We start from the raw sequence: 21,783 nt of genomic DNA on the forward strand, positions 1-21,783 counted from the left end.
ACTTGTTTTACGGTGTTCACCGTTTTTATGTTCTTACATTGAAAGACACAGAGTTTGTGCATCAAATGGAAATTTGCTCCATTTATGGGGAGCCATCCGGAGCTACCTCTGGTATTTGTGAGCCGAAATAGCTCAGTTGGGAGAGCGTTAGACTGAAGATCTAAAGGTCCCTGGTTCAATCCCGGGTTTCGGCAGTAACTTGGGTCTGTTTTGGTTAGTTTCATTTTCATGATGACCATCATTCATGATGAATTATGACCTCAGCCAAGGAGCTTGTGTTTACAACGGTGATTGTCTGTTTGCCTTTGTTCAAAATAACTTGAAAACTAATTCGGATGTAATTTTAGGAATTATGGGAAAGGAACAAGTTGATGATCACCATCAGGATCTGGGAATCTTTTTGTGACAATGAGGGCTTCTAGTTTTGTTTTATGTTGCTCTTCTTCTTCTTCTTGACATTTTGCTTCCATGTATAGATTTCTTCTTTTCCTCCCATTCTTTAGTGTTCCAAGTCAAATTTTTCAATATTAACTATTGTTAGAACTTTAAGAGAGAAAAATTGAAGAAACAGAATTGAATCGAACCAAGTAGCACAGTTTGAGTATAAACTTTCTTTCACCAGGAACGTTTTTCAGTGCAACAATTGCACGTCATCTACATGATACAATGTGATGTCGTGACCAAAGCATCCATGATGAAGGAAATAAAGTAATGTAAGTTTCAGTTTAAATATAACTTGAATTCAACTTAAATTTGAGCATTCTGGTATTAATTATTATTGGTTATTAAAACCTCGAATTGATTCGATCAAAATTTTAATCACTTTATAAATGTGACTAAATGAAATCCCATTAAATCCTGCAACTTTCCTCATGTAAGGTCAGTAAAATGTAATGTTTCACTGTTCGACAACAATGAGTTTGACCTCACTGTTCACCTAGTTGTTATAACTTCAACGTCTTTAATATTGTCTTTTAATACTTCAGATTCATGGGTCTTTTCTCCTCCTGTTATAGAATAACTCTTTGTCTTGTCATAATAAAATAATTAAAAATATATTTTAAAAGCCCAAGGAGTAACCCTTTTCAAGTGATGGATAAATATGATTCAACATGATTCCAGACCAATGCGGTGGAAAATATCTAAAGCTAAATGGGCTTTTAACTATCAGATCATAATCATGTTGCTTCAATGAATCAGTTCTAATTTGAGCGTAAAGAGAAGCCTAATCCGAGTTTGGATTAAGGCGAGATAATCCAGCACCTGCATCCAGTTGTGATTGAGTTTCTCTGACTGTGTGTTGACCTCTGTTCTTGAAAAGATTCTGCGAGCTCTCCAGAGACAAAAGCCTCATTATGCCGGCTCCTGTCCTCTTTAGGTTATCTTTGGCTTCCAGAGCACACGTCCTTTGACGCGGCTAAACAGAAATCTTACTGTTCACAAACAAATATTTGTTGCCGCGGAGATTCCTGCCAGCAAAGAGGCCGCTTTTAGCAGAGCGGGGAAGTTTTTATCGGGAGCCACACAGTGAAGCCGAACGGTAGAATAGCTGAGAGCCAAGAACTTGGCCGCCTCTTTGCCGACATTTTGTCTGTTAAACTGTAAAATCCTGACGGATATTTACTGCTGAAGTTGTCGGCGTGTTTGCTTGCCCCTGTTGTCATGGCGAAGACTCAGGATTGTCTGGCACAGGAGGATGTTTCAGCGGCCGAGGGGTGAAATGAGAGTAGGTGTTTCCTTTTATGTGCTGGGGTCAGGGGTCCCGTGGTTGTGACCTCGCTGGAATTGTCGAAATCAGTCATCCTTAGACGGCTGCCCCCCGTCAGAGGGCAACATGTGTTATATAATAATATCAGTCAGGATTTACGGCCCCAACAAAACCCCTGTTTTGTCTAAGGAGCGTGAGCCTGTTTCAGGTGGGAAAGATGGAGCTGCTGGCTGGGACTGTGTTCGGAGGCTGAAGGTGAAGGTTGTCTGTTACAGCTACAACTAACCGCCAGGATCACTGGGTAAAAACTTTGGCCTGAATTTCACCACCAAAGTGTAACCGTATTGCTACAGTTGTGGCTCATTGGAGGGTCAAATGATGGAGGATATGGTGGAATTGCAGTGGTCAGTAGCTATCAATGCTCTTATATTGAAGGGGAACTCGGCACATCATGGAGGGCGTGAGCTCACTCAAACCCCGAGAATGGTCTCATGTATGGTCAGATCCAACATTGGGATTTGTTCATCCGTCTCTTCATTTTCTACCACGAATTGGGAAACGGTACGCTCTGTGCGGGTGAACTTTGAAATCAAGTTGTTTCAGCACAAAGGTGTAACCGGTAACTACGTTCTTCGATCTCTATGACAACACTGCTTTGCCACTGAGTCTATTGTGGAACTTTCTCCACCTTTTAACGTGGGTGCAAGTGGCTAAATAAGGGACAAAACAATCAGTTCACCTGCTTGTTCTAAAACCTTCATGCTGTTAGTCACAGGGAGCCTCTGGAAGTAGAAATTTACCTTGGACTTGTTTAGTATCTGAAACTCAAACATATGGTACATTTGGTCCTTTCTGTGTGGTGTTTGCATGTCACCTTTAGGCACTCTGGATTCCTCCCGCAGCCCAAAAATTTGAGCTGAATGTAAGAAGAATAATCAATATGGGCTAAAATAATTTTTAAAATATAACAAAAAAATAAATGACATAATTCTTGTTGTTAAGTAGCTGTTAAATGATGAATGTTTTTGTAGCATAATTATGATACAAAATAAATAAATATTATTGTGCAGGTAAGACCAATAATAGTAGTTAAAAAAACATCATCGTTGTGTTGTAGGAGCAGGCGTGGTTCTAAAGTACTCTGGAGACTCACCTACAGGAGTTTTACGTGATCAAAACATTGGAGAACAGCCCTGTTGACCCAAATTCTTCATGGTTTTTCCTCCAAATGAAAACCTTGATTCTTCCAACATGTTTGTATGTGTCATACCCCCCGCCTACACATACAACTGGTGCTTTTTGGATGAACAAAAGCGACACACATCCGTTTGTGTGGGTAAAGAGGAGCGAATAGACAAGTGGAAGAAGCTCTTTTGCTTGCACCTGTCCTATTTTAACTGCCTCTAATAAGCAGATAACAGAGGCAGGACGGCGAAACACTTTAGCTTGAATTAATGAGACCTCCCTCCCCTTTTTAGGTTCAGAGGGGTGTGTGGTCTGCTGTTTACCCCAAAATATTGTCATGTTTATTGTATTGATACGGTCACTCAGGTCCAGCGGTTCATGCTCGCTGACAGGTTCCTGTGCGATGGCACTGCAGTCAACCGGGCTTAAAGAGTCGTGCAAAGGTTGGTGGTAGAGTTAAGAAGTTGGATGACAATGATTTTGAACTTTCATTTATTTCGCTGAAGAGGTTTTCTGACTCTTTTGAGACTAGCAGCAAGGCCCTGAGTGTCTCTGAGTGGGAGGTATGTAGCACACATTAAAATTCTTCCTGAATGGGCCCAGTTTTGAGTAGAGGAGTCGCACTGTGGTTCAGACTGAGTTAGTGTGCGAACTAGAATAGAAAGGTGGGCAGTTGTACGCCTGGATATGTAGGTTGTAACCAGTTGTGTGTTTAACCAGTTTCTTATTAAGGCTTGCGAGTCCCTCCTGCAGCTACATCTCTACTCTGGTTTGCGGACATTTCTGGCTGAAAAGTGACCAAAGTAAGTCGGATTTTAATTAATTCTCCGACCAAAAAAAAACAAACTTTTCTGACCCTGAAAGTATGTCATGGTTTGTTGAAGTGCCTGGCCCAGCGGCTGCATGTTGGTGAGCAGGAGTTCACGCCTGCGCGCTGCACGTCCTCCACCGTCCATGGTGTGGTGAGTAATTCAGCCATAATCCTCCTTTCTCCTCTCTCTGGTCGTCCCCCTCTCCTCTCCCCCTCTCCTGTGGTTCCATTCATATTCTAATCACAGCTTTCCCTTCTCCAGCTCTCAGGCACTCCATCAGAGCTCGACCAGCCTCGGGCTTTGCACTTTTACTTCCCCCTCTTTTGTGACCGTGTTCTCTACTCCAAAATAAAGTTGCGGCAGAGAAAGTGAGCGAAAAAAAAAAAGGTGTGTAAATGTAAATTCATCCAGTCGTTTGTGTCATATTCCAAGGAGGGTGAGACAGGAAGAGTGGCGGTGATGGGGAGAAGGAACGCGGCAACAAGTGTTTGAGATGTGAAAGAAATTGAGAGGAGGTGGTTCATGCGTTGGGGCGTATGTTTATTTGGAGCTTGGCGGTGTATAAAAACGCATGAAATACCATAAAGGAAGATGGGGAGGCCACAGTGTTGGAGCTGCGTAGATCTAAGCTTCTTTTTTTTGAGGTTGGGAGGGAGCTTTTCTTATTCAAAACAGCCCCACAAAAGACTTCCAGTGAGCCTTGCCACATCCCCATCTGACTTGGGGCCATTCATCAGCCTTCCAAGCCTATCAATGACATGTCCCCATCAGGGCTCCTATAAAATCAGCCCCTTTCCCATGAAACATCAGCAAACATTTTGACGGCTCTGGCTTTCCCCCCTCTGGATTTCTGGAGTCTCTACCCCCTTCTTCCCTCCTCCTCCCCTCTCCTCCGCCAACCCAACCTCAGATCCTCAACATCTCCTCCGACGGCCAGTGGTCAGGGAAAGCAGGACGAGAGGAGAGCGGCCGAGGAGGGGGAAACGTGCACTAAAGCCATTTTCTAGGAGCAGCAAGTGCCGTTGATGGGAAGAGGATGCATTGCGGGCTGCTGGAGGAGCCTGATATGGATTCCACAGGTCAGTGTGCCTCTTCATTTTGGGATTTTTGAACCGAAACGTTGCTTTTGTCGGACTTATGGAAGTTTGAGACCTGCTAGCCGCATGACCACTTGTTGGTATTTCCGACCTTTGCCTCTATTTTAAGCAGCCACGCGTCTGAAAAAGTTGACTTTCTGAAAGTGACGGAAATCCACCTGCTGCTGCTGAGCAAGTGGATTTTCACTGAAACTTTTTAAAAGTAAAGCATTTTGCAGTCAACCAAGCTGAGGGATTATTTCAGGATCAACAGTAAATATGTGATTTTTACTTGATTCTTGATCTTTTCACATATTTTGCTGCATTAAAATGTAAGCTAATCTTTCTGAATGTTCAATAGAATTTGTAAAAACCATCACACTGATTTATCGCCCCAGACGCCAGTAAATTTTTTAACTGGTTAACAAGTATAACATCATTTTATTAATTATTATTAATTTATAAAGCATTTGAACTGTATCATTTGCTGCTCAGATAATAAAATTCCGAACAAATCTCACCATTATTTGGTTAAGATTTGCTCATTTGCCGCTGGGATCTGGATATTAAACATTGGTTTTTGTTACGAAAAAAAGTGTCATTTTAAAAGTTTGACTTAAAATGAATGTGTTTTTTAAACATAGGTTATTACCAGATTATTATGGAGTTTCATTCAAAAACAGAGGAGAAAAAATGACAGAGAAAACTTTTTTTTTCCACAGTGTTAAGCAAATTATTCCTTCTTGAGCAAATAAGTGTCATAAATCTGAGTAAAGTTTGGTTTTAAAATTCCTCAAAAGACTAGTTTTTCCAGCTAATAAAAGACAAAAAAATAAATGAAAATGTGCATCTTCTATAAATATTTCCTCTGTTTTTAAATTTAAATGATACGTTTGACAGAAAAAAAAAAGCCCAGTTTAGTAGGGAATGTGTGATAATACGGGATTGAACATCCGTTTCACTTGTTGATCAGATTTAATCCAATTATTCCCGTCCCGGACTGAGCCGTCCCTGTGGCAAATGAAGCCTGAGAGCAGAGAATTAGCTTCATTCCGCTGGCTTCACTTTTTCATTTCGCCTGTTGACTTGCTTGGATGGGCAAAGGGAAAGATCTGTCAAGCAGGTGATGTCTCTGAAAGAGCAAAACGGTTTGATGAAGTCATGGTGAAAACCTTTGAAATCAAATAGAAACTTGGGTGTTCCTGAAAGTTTTCTCTCCCTCAGTAGGTGGTTCAAACATCCCCCCCCTCCACACGCAATTCTTTCCACATGGATGTTATTTTCAAACCTTAAAACAAGCACTTTGAAAGATTAAAAATCATCCTGAATTTATTCCCACTGGAGAATATTTTGGCTGGTGTGAGTCCTCAGGTTTGGTGCCAGCAAAGGAACACCAGTTGAGCTAATTGTGAGCAGAAATTAAATCAGGACAATGGCCGCCTCAGTAACGTGCACTGGCTCTTTCAAGCCCTCGGCTCTCTGGGGAACAATGCTGGATTCCTGCCGTCCTGATGAAAACACCTCAAATAAAGCAGCAGCATCGACCACACATCGCTGATGTGACGCTCCCTGACACTTGCGGAACGTCTAAAGTGGCTGCTGTGTACAAACAAAACTAAACATCCTTTGATATAAAAGATCGGTGGTCCTAACTTTTCTTTCTGCGTTTACAGAGAGCTGGATTGAGAGATGCCTCAACGAGAGCGAGAGCAAGCGCTACTCCAGTCACACCTCTCTGGGGAACATGTCCAACGATGAACGTAAGCATCACTCACATCTCACACCAAAGCGCCGTGCTGATCCTGCGCCATCCAGACTGTCAGATACCAAACTGTGACAGAAAAAACAAACTCAAATTAAAACTGATGTTTGTCACAGATGAAGAGAAAGAAAACAACAGAGCCTCCAAACCACATTCAACACCAGCAACTCTGGAATGGTAAGTTCACTGACACTTGTGAGTGAATAGATCTGTTTCAATGGGATGGATGTAAAGTTGTGCGTTAAAGTGCATCAGTCTTGACTGGTAAATGATTGATCAGATGTAATTACACATTAACTGCATTCATTTCTATGCTAAAAGCTAAAGGCCATTAGCATATGCATTAGAAACAACTGTATTCTATTATTACATGCCTTTATTGAGTGTTTTCCTGCAATCCATCCCAATAGCAATGAACTAACTAAATGATGAATCAATTGCTGGTTAGCTGTTGGTTGTTAATCTGTTTACATTATATGTTTCTTTAAAATGTCCTTTTTATTATAGAAAATGGCCGTTGTACATTTTCACATGTTCAAGATAAACATTGGAAGATTTAAAAAAAATCTATTTATTCATTTTGACATTGCCATGTTTAATATTTTATTTGCATGTCTGGAATTATTAGAAATAAATTACAAAAATGTAGACTTCCTTAATTTAGCTGTGCATTCTGCCTGACAATATTCATTAGGCAGCTTGTGCCAGCTGGGTGAGTCGCCTGACCGTGTCCGCATCTCATGAAACAAATTCGCTGTTTTGTCTGTCAGATTTTGTTGCAATTCTTTAGATGAGTTTTTGGTAGCTGATGACGTGAATGTAATAATCACCACTTTGTTTTAAACAGCATATACGCATATAAGAAGCATCAAAAATAATATGAGCCAGTCACTGTAAATCTGGTGAGCACCAAAGCTCACTTTTGGCCCCAATTTTTTGGCTCTTTGGTTTTGAGCTATTGTAGGAAATCATAACAAATATAGACTCAAATTTGAGTTTCAATGTGACATGTTGTCGGTGCTGCAGATTTTAGCTGTCTCATTGGTAACAGTTAGGAATAGTGTTGAACATAGTTAATCTCTCCTGTAGTTTCAAACATTTTTTTGCCATGTTTTTTTGTATTGTCTTCATGGATGATTGTAATTTGTGTTCAAAGGCTAGAAGAGAACTATGAGATAGCAGAAGGTGTGTGCATCCCTCGCAGCGCCCTCTACATGCATTACCTGGACTTCAGCGAAAAGCATGACACGCAGCCAGTGAACGCAGCCAGTTTTGGAAAGGTAACACCGGTGTTTGTGAGTTTCAGTTGGCAGAATACGCCTCAGAGGAAAGTGCTGAGTGTGCGTAATTGCTGATCTACAAATGGCAAACTAATTTAAATAATTTTAGTTTTACAAAAAATTATATATTTACAAATACATATTGATTTGTAAAGAACAAAATCCAAGTTATAAATATTACATTTACATTTGTGCATATCAAAACATGGGCAAACTATTGACTACTTGTAGATTACCCTCTGTGTCTCAACAAATATTTATGAGATAAATATAACTCCAAAGATTCAACTCATTGATTTTCAAAACTGATGTTATATATGCGTTTTCCCACCAAAATCATAAATATAATAATAATAATTGAAGTTAAAAACATCAACTGTGAACTATAAATTAAATTTGTGTCATATACTTATTAGCGTATTTCATGTCACAATTTTGAGCAAGAATTGTATCTAACTTTTACTTTTATATACACTGATAATGATTTTATAGGTTCTATGATTCCAGTCAGCGCTCATGTGCCTCAGAGGTCAACCCCAAACCAACACGAGATGATTCAACAATAAGAAACATTGCTTCAAATGCTGTTTGATCAGTGATTTCATTTTAAAGGTGAAACAAACCCCATCCTAATGACCCCGATGACCTTTGTGTTCATGAAATAAGCTTAACTGTTACTATGCTTTGCAACCATATTGACGACACAGGTGACATTTGAATCTCAGATTGTGGAATTCTCATTGTAAACATGAGATATCTAAAGGCAAGATTGAGAATGTCTTAAAGATATATATAAAAAAGATTCATTTATTAATATGGCTTAGATTAGTAACTGTTTAAACCGCACTCACGCACAACAAAATATGAAGAAATTCCATGTGTTGCTCAAAAATGTCCAAACACTTTGGAATGCATTATGGTATCAGTGAAGTGAGGTTTCCTCGCGGTTTGTCCATAAATAACAGTGTGAAGTATTACCATGGATTATTTCTTGGTTCAGATGGACCGTTCAGAAAAAATTGAGTCAAAGTTCAGGGGTTGTTGTAACGCTTTTGTCCATACTAAAAAGCACTGCCCTCAACTAAATCTAAAATATCATTAGAGGAAGGTTGAAGAGGTTTTGAGATTACGAGAAGAATGAAGTGCACTTTGATGGCGTGAGCTGCCACTGAGGTAATATCTTCTCAGTGTGAAGCAAGTCTCATTCTGCACATAATCTACCTCCAAATCTGCCATTTCACTCTTTCCCACAACCCTCTCCGGACTCGCAACCCCCAGCCATGGCCAGCACTCCGGACCCCGGCCCCAACCCCCAACCCATCTCCCCCCCGAACCCCTCGCACAGCTCCTGTCGGAAGATATTGAAAAAGAGAAGGGGCCTGGATTAATGTGTAATTAAAGGAAATTTGGAAGGGTGAGATGTTGCGGAATGTTAGATCAGTGGCTTGAGCAGTGTGGGGTGTCCTTTAGGAAGGCTTCATTGATTCGGGACAAAAAAACGCGGACTGCCTCCCTGTCTGCTCATTTATCAAGCGGGGCCTGACAGAAACTTCACAGCTTGGCCTCTATTTTCATCCCACACAATGGAGAGCTACACTGTTTGCTAAAGTTTCTGCACCAGGAGCTGGAGCAAAGAGCCAATCTCTTTGGACAAAAAGAGCCGGGAGGAAGAAGGAGGGAGCAGGGGAGAAGAAGGATGGATGGGTTGATAGATGTAGGGAGACTTTATTGGTTGGATAAGTAATACCGCTGGGTGTCATCGTGAATAGAAACTTCTTTTCTGACACGCTGTGTGCAGTTTAATGTGAGTCATCACTGTAATCCAGGTTTTGCTTTGACATTACACTGCAGGAAATATCTGACAACACGTTTATTTAAATGAAAATGTGCTTTTTCACTCACAATTCTTCTTGTCTCTGTCGTTGCGGCCGATCACTGAGGAGGAGTAATATGAGTAGGAAAACAATAGATGTGTTTTTATTCCACTGAATGAATCCGTCATAACCTCTGTATGTTTTCTCATCTTCAGATCATTCGTCAGCAGTTCCCAGCCTTGACCACCAGACGACTGGGCACCAGAGGCCAATCCAAGTGAGTTTGTTTGTACCAATAATAATGTACTCATTATAGCATGTTGTTGTTTTTATTACCCCGTAATGATGTGTCAACTACTCTATGTAACAAATGCAGCATGTATAGTGACGTAAACACCTTAATTTACCTAAGAATATACACACACAAACTCTACTGAACTCTTGCTTTATTTTGATGTTTTTTGTGTCAACATGTATATTTTTGTCAATTTTAGGCATTTCTTAAAAAAAATTAAAATTTAAAATTAAAATTCAATAGTACTTATTCACTTAAGGTTTCAAAGTGGAATGTTTTTGGACCTAAAAGATGTAGGTAAATAAAGCTGTGCGTAAATAAAGCAATTTTAAAGGTACTGCATTCTTTTATTTATTTTTAATGTATTTATTAATATTTATTTTATTTTGAAATCAAGTGAAAAATATAATAGAAGGCACTTGTTAGCGCGTGTTAGCTACACAGGATTACTATATTAAGATGAATAGTTCATCAAGTAGCTGCCTGGTCTAAAATTAAAAAAAAGCATGTCATGTCTTATAATTTATATATAACTATTAGCACTGTAGCTTTAGTTATTTACTATGAAATATTTGTTACTTTGGCAGTTAGCTTAGCATTACTATAGCAGTCCATTTCAGAAAGATTAATCTGTCTTTCAGTTATTTAGGAACGTGTCACATTTTTTGGATCTTTTACATTTATGAATGCATTTGGTAGCATTAGCCTGTTTCTGATTCTTTTCCGGCCCCTTTTCTTCAACGCCTCCACAGGTACCATTACTACGGCATCGCGGTGAAGGAGACCTCCCAGTATTATGACGTGATGTACTCCAAAAAAGGGGCGGCCTGGGTGAACGAGACGGGGAAGAAGGAGGTCACGAAGCAGACAGTGGCGTATTCACCGCGCTCCAAACTCGGGACGCTCCTGCCAGAGTTTCCAAATGTCAAAGACCTAAATTTGCCCGCCAGTCTGCCCGAAGAGAGGGTAAACAGGAGTTTTAATAGTCCATCCTTATTCCCCCCCTCTTTCCATCGTGCCATAGCTGCCCCCCCACCAGGCGCCAGGCTTTTATCTGCCTGGGACCTTCACAGGTCTTCGCTGAGAGAAAGACCTTGAGGATTTATATGCTGGCTCCTCACTAACTCTTAATCTTCGGGGGGAGATAATAAGATCCAGCGATGGACAAAGGACAAGCACTAGCTGTCCAGCTTTTAAAAGAGGGGCCGTGATTTTAAATGTTCAGCTGAGCTCTAAAGCTCGTTTTATTTCACTTTGCTGCTGCAGCATGTATTTATTGCTTCACGTGGTTTTCTGGAGATTTATTTTCTTGTTTTTCTTCAACTTTCCCAGGAAAAAAAAAGCTGTTAAGTTTAAGTTTCAATGGTTTGTTTTTGTCCTCAGGTGTCGACGTTCATCATGATGTACAGAACTCACTGTCAGAGGATACTGGACACCGTCATCCGGGCCAACTTTGATGAGGTAACATTCACGTGGAGTCCAGCTCTTCTCTGGTCTTTTGGGTTTAAATTTCTGGGTGTCATTCTAGGTCCAAAGCTTTCTGCTGCACTTCTGGCAGGGCATGCCCCCCCACATGCTCCCAGTCCTCGGGTCGCCCACCGTGGTCAACATAGTGGGCGTCTGTGACTCCATCCTCTACAAGGCCATCTCTGGGGTTTTGATGCCCACAGTTCTGCAAGCACTGCCTGACAGGTGAGTGAGACACAAGCTAAAAACACACCTTCGTCTTTAGTTGGGCTGAAAGGTGACTACATGTAGTGACAACAGTGCTGTTGGCCTCAAAACACAAACTAGAATCGTGATCCCACTCAGGCCAGATTGAACACAATATTTTGCATTTGAGATGGTAAGTTGCTGTGTGTCCAAGCATTTGCAAGCCATTTTGGCTTTTCAGAAAGTGTTAGTTCAACATCTGTCAGTGGTCAAAATGCTATTGGTTTGGTAGATCTTGCTGGAGGATCAATGAAGCTTTCATCTTTCTATTTTGCTGTTTAGAATCAGAATTACTTCAGCTGTTTCATTAACACAATGATCTTTTTTTCTAAGCAGAAAATAGCATGTTCTATCAAGTTTGCATCTCATAATACAATAGAATACATTAATATACTTGCTTTTTTACATTAATGTTCAATTATTATTATTTTATTATAGTGTATTTATTTAATTATTGTTTTATATCAAATACTTATGATGCTGTTTAGAGTGAACACTAATAAACAACATAAGTACTGTGACCAAATTTAGTGTGGCCTCGTAAATGCATGATGATGTATTATATGTATGTAGTAACCACGCATAACAGAGGAGACCTTTACGTAAAGCGTAACCAAATAGACTAAATAGTCGACTCAATTCTAGTCATTCCAATGTCACAACTATGAGCTGTTGAGAATCAGAATCAACTTTGTTGCCATGGTCAGTGGGGATCCCACCAACTAGGAAAGTGCTTTGTCCGTCATGAATAAAATAAAATAAAATAAAATAAAATAAAATAAAATAAAATAAAATAGTCTGAATTGACCGCAGCTTCCTGCCAGAGGGAAGAGGGACAGTCCATGACCAGGGTGAGTAGGGATAGGGATGAATCGATGGAAACATTGCAGCAGTAAGCAAAATTAAAGAATGATCATTCAGAATGTAAACAACTATCATAGACTCAAATAACTCACTGGTTAGTGACACATTCATCTTTAGATTCTATAGGTTACTTGTGAGCATTGAATAGTTCTGAATGACTGACTTATCAGTTTCTGTTCCAGTCTGACTCAGGTTATTCGAAAATTTGCCAAACAGCTTGACGAGTGGCTGAAAATCGCTCTGCACGACCTTCCAGAGAACCTGCGCAATATCAAGTTTGAATGTAGGTGTCTCAATTTTGATGTGTTGTTTGATAACAAACCTCTCAATGACCCATATTGTTCCGCTCCGTCTCCCTCCAGTGTCCAGGAGATTTTCTCAGATTCTCAAGCGGCAGACATCATTAAACCATCTGTGTCAGGTGCCTACGGCTGTTCTTTTAATAAAATCCTTATGAAACAGCGGCTGATAAGGGATGTGGGTTTGTTTTTGTGAGTAATATTGTAGATTTATCTGCCTCCAGGCTTCACGGACGGTCATAAACAGCGCTGACATCACCTTTCAAATGCTGGAGGACTGGAGAAATGTGGACCTGAACAGCATCACCAAGCAGACACTTTACACCATGGAGGACTCACAAGAGGAGCACCGGCAGCTCATTATCCACTGTAAGTCGATGAGTCTGAACCACAGAAATGCCCCTCAACACACAGACACGGAGGAACAACACGTTCCCACGACCAGCAGAGTCATCTATTGACGGCAGAGACCAAAAGGTTAAACTAGTTCACTCCATTCTGAAACGCCCTGTGGAGCATCGCCAATTCTCTCTGGCCTCGCTCCCCGGACACGGTCCTGACCAGATCAGGGGTCAGACGTTCTGACACTTGCATCTAAATTGTTTGTGTTTCACACATTCGGCTCAGCGTGGGCTTCTTCTTTGACAGTGTATCAGGAGTTCGACCGTCTGCTGGAGGAGCAGTCTCCGATCGAGGCCTACATCGAGTGGCTGGACTCCATGGTGGACCGCTGTGTTGTCAAGGTGAGGAACCGCTTCTTCCTCTGGTCTTATGACTTATAGCAATAATGAGTTGCTAATGTTACTGTTGAAACTATACGGTCATTTTGGTAACTTTTTAGTGACAAATATATACTGGTGTACATCTCTTTAGATTTAAAAGAACATTTTTTTCCTCAATAAATAATCTGGACTTTTAAAAAACTAGGGTTTCCCAAATTTGGCATAATTTACATGATTTATTTATTTATTTTAATTTACTCCCAGCATAGTTTTAAGTTGTCCCTTATTTTGTCTATTATGGCATGTCAATACTTGAAAAATATTACATAACACAATCTGACAACTATCTGTTGTACTCTGTGTTGTTGTGCTGTGGACTATTCTAAATATTATCGCTGATCCATCCATCTAATATCAGTAATGGAAATGCATATTACAGGAATAGAAAAAAAATGCAAAGACAAAAATGTATGTATGATGTTTTATTTTCAATTAAAGATTATTTTAAACAAAGGGTTAACGAGAAAACCATTAATTCACAGTAGTTTGTTGATAAATATTCAATTTAAATCATTTGAACAGCTTTGCATGTAAATCTAAATTAAAATCCTCTTTTAAATGTACTCCTAGTTCAGTCAATAGTGAGAGACATTTTTGAATTTTCCTTTGTGTTGTTAGAGTTTGTTCAGTGCAGTAACTGTATTTACACAATTGTTTGCATTTTTTTTGCACATTTTTTTTGTTTTAACACTGTTTTTATTGACGGCTAACACACTGCCACATTATCATTATAATATGGCATATTTTTATCACTTGCTTTTATTGCAAATGATTTTTCTTACATGAAATATTCTTTATACAGCGGCGCACTCGCTGTGAAAAAGCACCTGTGGCTCTGAGCGGCTGGTCTTCCTCCTTACAGCCACTTACGCTGAAATCCTCCCAGTTAATGATGTCTACAAGCTTCCCATTTGCGCCCATTATGTGCCAGATATTGGCTTGTAAAATTTGGTTGCCTCGGCAACGTCTTGGACCAGCCAGACAATACTTCAATAGGGAGGCGTGTCCCCGGGGGCAAATTAAATAGTTGACTTGTTGACATGTTTTTCGTTCTTGAGGGTTAAGCCCCAATACGGACCGAAGGGTTAATTCTGGCATCCCGACCCTTCCCCCTCTTTTCTCATGGAAATGTTCTCTCTAGGTGGCAGGGAAGAGGCCCGGCTGCCTGAAGAAGGTGGCCCAGCAGTTCCTGCTGATGTGGTCCTGTTTTGGGACCAGAGTCATCCGGGACATGACCCTCCACAGCGCCCCCAGTTTTGGTGAGTGGCTACTGCTGCTGCTCTCATTTACATCCACATGTAACAGCCACACACTTTCTGAATTTATCTTTCTGCTGAGGATATAATGGCAAGACTCCAAAACTCTCTCCAAGATTCTGTGATGTATCTTAGCAACAGTGCAAAGCTGATGCAGTCTTGCGCCAATTAACCAAATTACAGAACCAACAAACAAAAGTTGTGTTCAGTAGAAAAAGATGTTTTTTTGTTTATTTTTTCATAATCCAAAGAGCATGACTGACTATAATATGAGCATATACTGAAAAAAAAGTGCTAAAAAAGGAGACCCCCAAAATACTGAGGCATCTTAACACACGCATTGTGATTTGTGGATATAAACATGGAAAATACACCAAACTTGCTGATCATTATTTATCTTGTTAGCAAAACACAAAACAATAACTGTTTATTTTTATGGTCTGGAGTGTCAAATTATTGCAGCAATGTCAAGAGAGGTGAACAAAAAAACTAAGATTGTTTTCCACTTTTAAACAGCTATAAATAACATTATTTAAGTCAGTTTAATAATGTGTGGTCACAAAATACTGTTAAATGCATGCCACTGGAAATAAAGGAAGAACAGTTAAAGATTTTCAATTCTAATAACTGAACTTTGTAAAATACTATCTGAAATGAAACTACTACGGTCCTTGGAGTCCATATATGCATTGACATAAACTATTTAAACAAGGACAAAACATTTATTTCTGGTTTTGATGAGTTGTTGGCCTTTAGAAATGAGTGATGTAGTCATAAACAACCCGAACTCTAATTTTAGTTACATGAACTGCAGCCCTAAATTAGTGTCCCTGCGTCCAGGTTCGGGGCGGAGAAATAAAGTCTTTGAGTTGCTCACTGAATATCAAAGACACAGCTGGTTGCAGTGTGTTGATAAAGCAAATCTCTCAAAAAAAGTGCCCCCTCCCTTCCCATCCTCTCCTCACCCTCCCTCCCATCCTCTCCTCACCCCCTCCTCACCCCGATGTGTTTGACTGCGCTTTCCATTTTATGACAGGTCAGGATTACACCCGGCGTCCTGAATAGCCGCGAGTGTTTATTATGCACGCGGCGGCAGCAGTGACCGCCACAATGACACAATTGTGACTCTCACATGCTGGGGTCCCTTTTCCGTGTGACCCCGAGGTCAGCTGACATATTTCTTGTGCTGACTTGGAAAGAATTGCGTAAGCTTTTCTTAAATTATGGCTGCCGGTCTCAAGGATGTGATGTCATCACTCGCCATCTTTATGAGGATCAAGAATCCCGTTTCAATGAAAATATTCCGCTGTTAATGTCTTTAGCTTGTTTGTTGTTTTAGTTTACTCAAGTCTTTTTTTCATTTCCAGGCTCTTTCCACCTGATCCACCTCATGTTTGATGACTATGTGCTCTACCTGCTGGAGTCGCTACACTGCCAGGAGAGAGCCAATGACCTGATGAGAGCCATGAAGGGTGAAGGCAGCACAGGTGAGTCCCAAATATAAATTTGCTGCTCCTAATGTTTACACATCTTCTGATGAGGATAATGTGTTTTTAAACTGCATGTTTTACTCAGTATGGTACTGTTTTGAGTAGTACTCAACAGTGTACTACAGTTCAGTGGGATTTTGTTTTGATTTGGTTCGTAGTTTAGCACTGCGTGGCGCAGTTTGGTTTAGGTTTAAGATTTTGGTTGGGGTTTTCACTACATGGTCTACTACAGTATTACTCATAGCAGCAAGTTTTCCTCTAGTTCAGTAGGCAACCTTTTTTTTTGGATGGCTTTGTTGGAGGTTACGAGACACCTTGTTCACCATTTTCTTTGGATGCACTGAGGTTACAAGTTTCTCAAATGTGTGTACTGGAAGTCTAGTGGAAGTGGACGGTTAACCATTGGGAATCAAACTAGACCACGATACTTTCTGGAAACACATGGCGTCGTTCACTGTAGTTTTCTGTATGGCAGTGTGTCCAACTCAGGCAGGGGAGCAAAAAGTTATGTCGGGGTAGAACTGGCACCTCTTCAAGAGGAAGCAAGTGTGTCACTCAACCATGATCTGAAACTGTTGCGTACCACATACAATGACTGAGCGGCCATGTTTGTCCCAATAGACTTGATTTTGATGGTTGAAGGTTTGAATGTTTGGCATATTGCAGTCGGACTTGCTCTGGTCTAGGGCTGCCACTGCTGGTCGACATATTGGACTATAACCGACCATTAAATTAGGTGCCTTCATGCATCGACGAAAGGTGACGTCGTCCCCCTCTTTCAAGTTTCAAAACATCTAACATAAGCACATGAATTTTTGCTTGCACGTTTTTCCTTGTGAAATGACATGAAACCACGTGAACATCGCAAAGATATTTATTTGTCATCGAAAGCTAAAACTACTAAAGAAAAGAAACTACTATCGAAAACTAATAAAGAAAAAAAGGAAAAAATACACTGTTGAGAAAATTGGAAAAACAGAATAAAATTCTGAATAAAATGAATGTAATAAAACCATGTCTAAATATCATAAAATACAAATTGCATATTTTACTTAAACTCCAGAGAAGATATAAATGAAGTCTAAATAAAAGTATCATTATAAAATAAATTTTCAAAACTGCTTCAACAGCTGCTCTCATGAACAGTTTTTACTGTTGGAGGGAGCAGCATCACTTTCTTTATCATCATAGTTGTTAAATCGCAGACTTGCAGCTGTCAAGTCAATTCAGTGACACACTACTGCCACCATATGTGACTAATGTATTAAAACTGAGCGTCTCATGGCCCTCAAGGCCCAAAAGTGTAAAACATAAAAACTTCTAGTGGCCCTCTAGGAGGCGCTCAACCATGGGCCCAGGCCCTATGGTTAAGAATCACAGCTATCGATCTATTTGGTCATTAATAGTGGTTTAGTACTGGCAGAACTTTATTTTTGTCGCACCATTACCTCTGTTGTATTCTCACCTGCACCTGAGGTCGACCAGCTATTGGTGAAGGGATTTCACGTCTTCCAAATGATGAGTTGCACTAACACCTTTGCTCCCCTTCATGTGGACCTGCAGCTGACAGAGAGGAAGACTTCACACTGACAGAAACCACACCCACGTCGCCCTCTCCAGACGCCTACTCTCCAGCTCGGTCGGTCCACTCGGTGGGAGTGTCTTCGGCCAGCTCTCCCACCGCAGCCGTGTCCCCAGATTACTCAGCGGTCCCCTCCACGACAGGTGAGCAAACAGTACAATGGATAGAGTCTGCGGGCACTAGAGGAGGTTCTTAGCACCGTCACACTTGTCTCTGTGTCTACCAGGAGCTGTTCAGTCATATACCTGGTCCCTTACATACACAGTAACCACAGCAGGAGGAGCCGCTCCTGAGGCCGGACAGCAGCTGTCCTGCATGAGGAACAGCGCTCCAGTGCCCCCTCCCTCCGCCGCCCACCGCATGCCCGTGTACGCCCACAGAGAGGAGCATGGGTAAATATTTAGAGAAACAGTGAATAATACTCATCCCTGCAGTGTTGTAAATGATCTTTTCATGCTTCCTCTGAAGATACACCGGGAGCTACAATTACAGCAGTTATGCCAACCAGCACCCGCACTCCATCCAGAGCCAGTACCCGAGTCTGGCTCACGAGCCTGCCATCCCTTCCCCGCTCCACTACTCTGCATATCACCGCTCATCTGCTCAGGTCAGTCACATGACAAGCAAGTTAAGAACCACACACTGTGGTTATTGAAACAAGGGTTAGCATCTCGCTTCTTCACCTTGTTTCCTATCTCTTTTCAAAATCTTAGTGTGTAAAACAAAATATTGGTGTGTGAAATTGTGACTGCAAAACCCCTGCCATGTTTTGCGACAGAACTTCCCAATACCTGCAGCTTCTACTGCTAATATGCTTCACAAGATACTGCTAAACTACGGCTCTTTGCATCTTATAACCACTTCAACAGCTGCAACAACTTGATCAAGTGCGAGTAGCAGTTCTGACACCAATATGTTCTCAATGTGCAACTACTAGTAGTTCGATTCTGCAGCATAACAGCTGTACCAAGTCTGTTACTGTCTTCACTCATGCAACTGCAACTTTACTATCAGTTCAAACATAAACTGGAATTCCACTTTACGGACTATAAATAGTTTCTATGACCCTGCTGTTGCTGCTTGCTTCCTTGTTTTACCATCACTCCATTGCAGCTTCTCATTATCTTACTTCGACTGCTGCTGCTCCTACAGATCCAATTCATATTGCAACTATAGTAACTGCTGTGTCAACACTGTACACTTTTTCACAGCTTTGTGGAGCATTTGATTCCTAGTTTTCACAGAGATTTGTGGGGCTCACAAAACACATGAAGCGGTCAACTGTTTCTAGTGTAATGTGTTTTAAGAATGACAGGAATCCCAGCCAAGTGACGGGGTACCTTACTATTAGGTCTGCTTGGTTTGAAGTTGCCCACATTCTTATCCTGGTTAGTGCTGGCAGGAACACTGGTGAAGACCTATTCAGGTAGAATGGATGAGAATGAGTCTGAGACTCAAGATCTCATCAGGAAATCATTGGAATACACTTTGCCGGAAATGGTGGTGTTTAGCTTCTTCCTACACTCTTGTTTCGCTTTGAGCTTGATCAGAATTTAAGCTAATTTTCTTCTCACTTTTAATAGTCATTATAGCATTAAGGAAGCTATTCCAGCAGATGGAGCACATCTTTTAAGCAAGTGGTCTTGTGCAGATTCAGCTATTCAGTCTTCCAGAACCATCTGTGAGTCGAAGTTGTTTGAGCGGCTGACCGAAAGGTTTCATAGCCAGACAAGAGGAGACCACATTCTATCAAGACTGTTGGTTCTCATCTCTTGCATGCTTTCCCAGAATACCTCAGCGCTGGCTTCCTCTCACAGGAAGGTTACTCTGACCGGGCTCTTGTCAACTCTACGACTCGTAGCTCCGTATGGTAAATTATTATTCAATGGTTTCCTTTCTGTGTGTGGACAGAAGGCTGCTGAAAGGTCCGATCTGCTGTCTGACGGCTTTTCCATGTTATCATCTCTCATAAAGGAGGCGACTGTCTTGTTTATATTTAGTTGGGCAGAGACAAGGGTTTCACTTCCACTTTTCTGGAGGGCGAAGCGGAGCTTAAATTGGGCACAATGCTAGTGCTTTGTCCGCTCGCTGTCCGCGGTGGAAGCAGTCAGATCCGCAGCTGTCCCAGTGATGTGGTCGGTCAGTGACGATAATGTTCAGTCTTCATCAGCAAGAAAATACTGAAGAGTAGTTTACAGCTAATTCTATATAAGTGGATTCATTTTAGTAGTTGCATTTCCCAGAAACGAAGTAGGTCAAATGACGGAGTAACAAAGATGTGTACTTTATAAGGAGAGAAAACAATACAGTACTTTCATTCATCTCTTTATTTATAACTATACTCTTCATATAACAGGGATTCTGTAAACATATCAAACATGTTTTTATAAAATAAAATAAAAAAAACGAAATCATCATTGTTCATAAATTTCTTACACAGTTATGACTCTATGAATTATAATAATTTGCTGTTTCTTTCCTCCACAGTACCAGCTCAACGGTCAGATGTCCCGGATGGAGCCATGTTTGATGAGCAGCACCCCTCGCCTACATCCCGCCCCTGTCGCCCCTCGATGGCCAGACGTGTCACCACCTAACAGCTGTTACACCAGCCCACCTATGCATACGCCCCGCTACGCCACCTCCGGCGACATGTATTCCCCTCTGGGGCCCCGCAGAAACTCAGAGTACGAACACTCACAGCATTTCCCCGGCTTCGCCTACATCAATGGGGAGGCCACCACTGGCTGGGCCAAATAACCTTTGGACTTTTGGCCAACCTGACAGCTAGAATGGCAAGTTTCTGACCACTCACTGGTCTGGAAGGGATGTGCAGAAGGGTCCATGTCATAATTCAATCATGAATGTTGGAAACGGAGGGCTGCATTTCTGCAGTTGTCTGAAGAACGTCTGTGAAATGATATAGAAACTTGCAGCAAAATCATTTTAAGAGTGCAATGCTGCTGCCACACTGTGCCTTTGTTTTAAGGAATGTGTCCCACGGTCGGGGTGTCGGGTCGTCCGTGACGCCGAGCTTCTCTCTCAGCGGCCTTAGCATCCTCCTGAGACACAGAGCGGCGCACGCCGAGGCAACACTTCTAATTTAGTGAAGGACTTTGATCAGTGTGTTCAAGCGCCTTTATCTTTAATAGTTTTTTTTTTTTTTTTATGATTGAATGCTGTGACTCGAAGCTTCTGTTTTGTTTTTATGTGACTATATAAATATATATAAATATATGGTATGTATTTTCTGTAACTTTGTAACATGTTGTATTCTTATTTTCTATGTCGGCGTTGTTCTGTTTGGTTGGATTAGTGAAGGACACATTAACTTAGGGTTGTGTGTTTTTATAACACACTCAAAGCTACTGAGGACCTATTACCCCATGGGTATTTATAAAGTGAGGCGGGATATTATCAGAGTGTACAGTAACATGGAGTCTAGTCACTTTTCTGTAAATAAAAGCACTGGAAACCATCTGTGGTCACTGTTCAGCAATAACCGGCTGTGCGTTTTTTTCTTGTCAAGCAACAGACACAATTTCATCTTTTAAAAAAAATCATATATATATATTTTCTCATAATAATAATTATAATATTATTAATATGATAATAGTATATATATATATATATATATATATATATATATATATATATATATATATATATATATATATATATATATATATATATATATATATAATAAAATATAGTAAAAGATTATATGACTACAAATGTCCACTAGAAGTTTGTCCTTGAATTACCACTTCACCTATCACCTATTTCTTTTTTCTCATGATAATAATAACAATATTATGAATATATATATTATCATATTCATAATATGATAATAATTCAATGTAAC

General features: G+C 40.7%; 1 protein-coding gene and 1 non-coding gene across 5 annotated transcripts; both read left to right on the plus strand.

Moving 5' to 3' along the window:
- The first annotated feature begins 2 nt into the window (after positions 1-2).
- On the plus strand, positions 3-21,396 carry rfx4 (regulatory factor X, 4). Of its 4 annotated transcripts, XM_053886574.1 has the most exons (21): positions 3-3,696; positions 3,778-3,855; positions 3,967-4,073; positions 4,117-4,784; positions 6,455-6,541; positions 6,660-6,720; positions 7,700-7,823; positions 9,853-9,914; positions 10,685-10,898; positions 11,316-11,393; positions 11,461-11,624; positions 12,692-12,792; positions 12,872-12,930; positions 13,033-13,177; positions 13,457-13,551; positions 14,732-14,849; positions 16,214-16,333; positions 17,900-18,061; positions 18,145-18,310; positions 18,387-18,525; positions 20,406-21,396. In XM_053886574.1, exons 4-21 carry the CDS (start codon positions 4,742-4,744, stop codon positions 20,676-20,678), a joined length of 2,211 nt encoding a protein of 736 aa, XP_053742549.1. In that variant the 5' UTR covers positions 3-3,696; positions 3,778-3,855; positions 3,967-4,073; positions 4,117-4,741; the 3' UTR covers positions 20,679-21,396. The 4 variants fall into 4 exon arrangements, with proteins under 4 accessions (XP_053742549.1, XP_053742548.1, XP_053742551.1 ...); XM_053886573.1 differs by having other exon boundaries at positions 3,967-4,784; XM_053886576.1 differs by having other exon boundaries at positions 3,967-4,784; positions 18,184-18,310.
- Positions 122-194, plus strand: trnaf-gaa (transfer RNA phenylalanine (anticodon GAA)). The gene has a single exon. It is a non-coding gene; the product is annotated as a tRNA-Phe (tRNA).
- Positions 21,397-21,783: the final 387 nt, after the last annotated feature.

The sequence above is a fragment of the Synchiropus splendidus genome, chromosome 14 (assembly GCF_027744825.2).
Source record: "Synchiropus splendidus isolate RoL2022-P1 chromosome 14, RoL_Sspl_1.0, whole genome shotgun sequence".
Taxonomy (NCBI): domain Eukaryota; kingdom Metazoa; phylum Chordata; class Actinopteri; order Syngnathiformes; family Callionymidae; genus Synchiropus; species Synchiropus splendidus.

Bases quoted from the DNA above. Each gene is read 5' to 3' on its own strand.
- rfx4 (XM_053886573.1), top strand. From the start codon at position 4,742: ATGCATTGCGGGCTGCTGGAGGAGCCTGATATGGATTCCACAG. The intron at 10,899-11,315 runs GTAAACAGGAGT...TTTTGTCCTCAG, and splicing joins CCAGTCTGCCCGAAGAGAGG to GTGTCGACGTTCATCATGAT. The intron at 13,178-13,456 runs GTAAGTCGATGA...CTTCTTTGACAG, and splicing joins CCGGCAGCTCATTATCCACT to TGTATCAGGAGTTCGACCGT.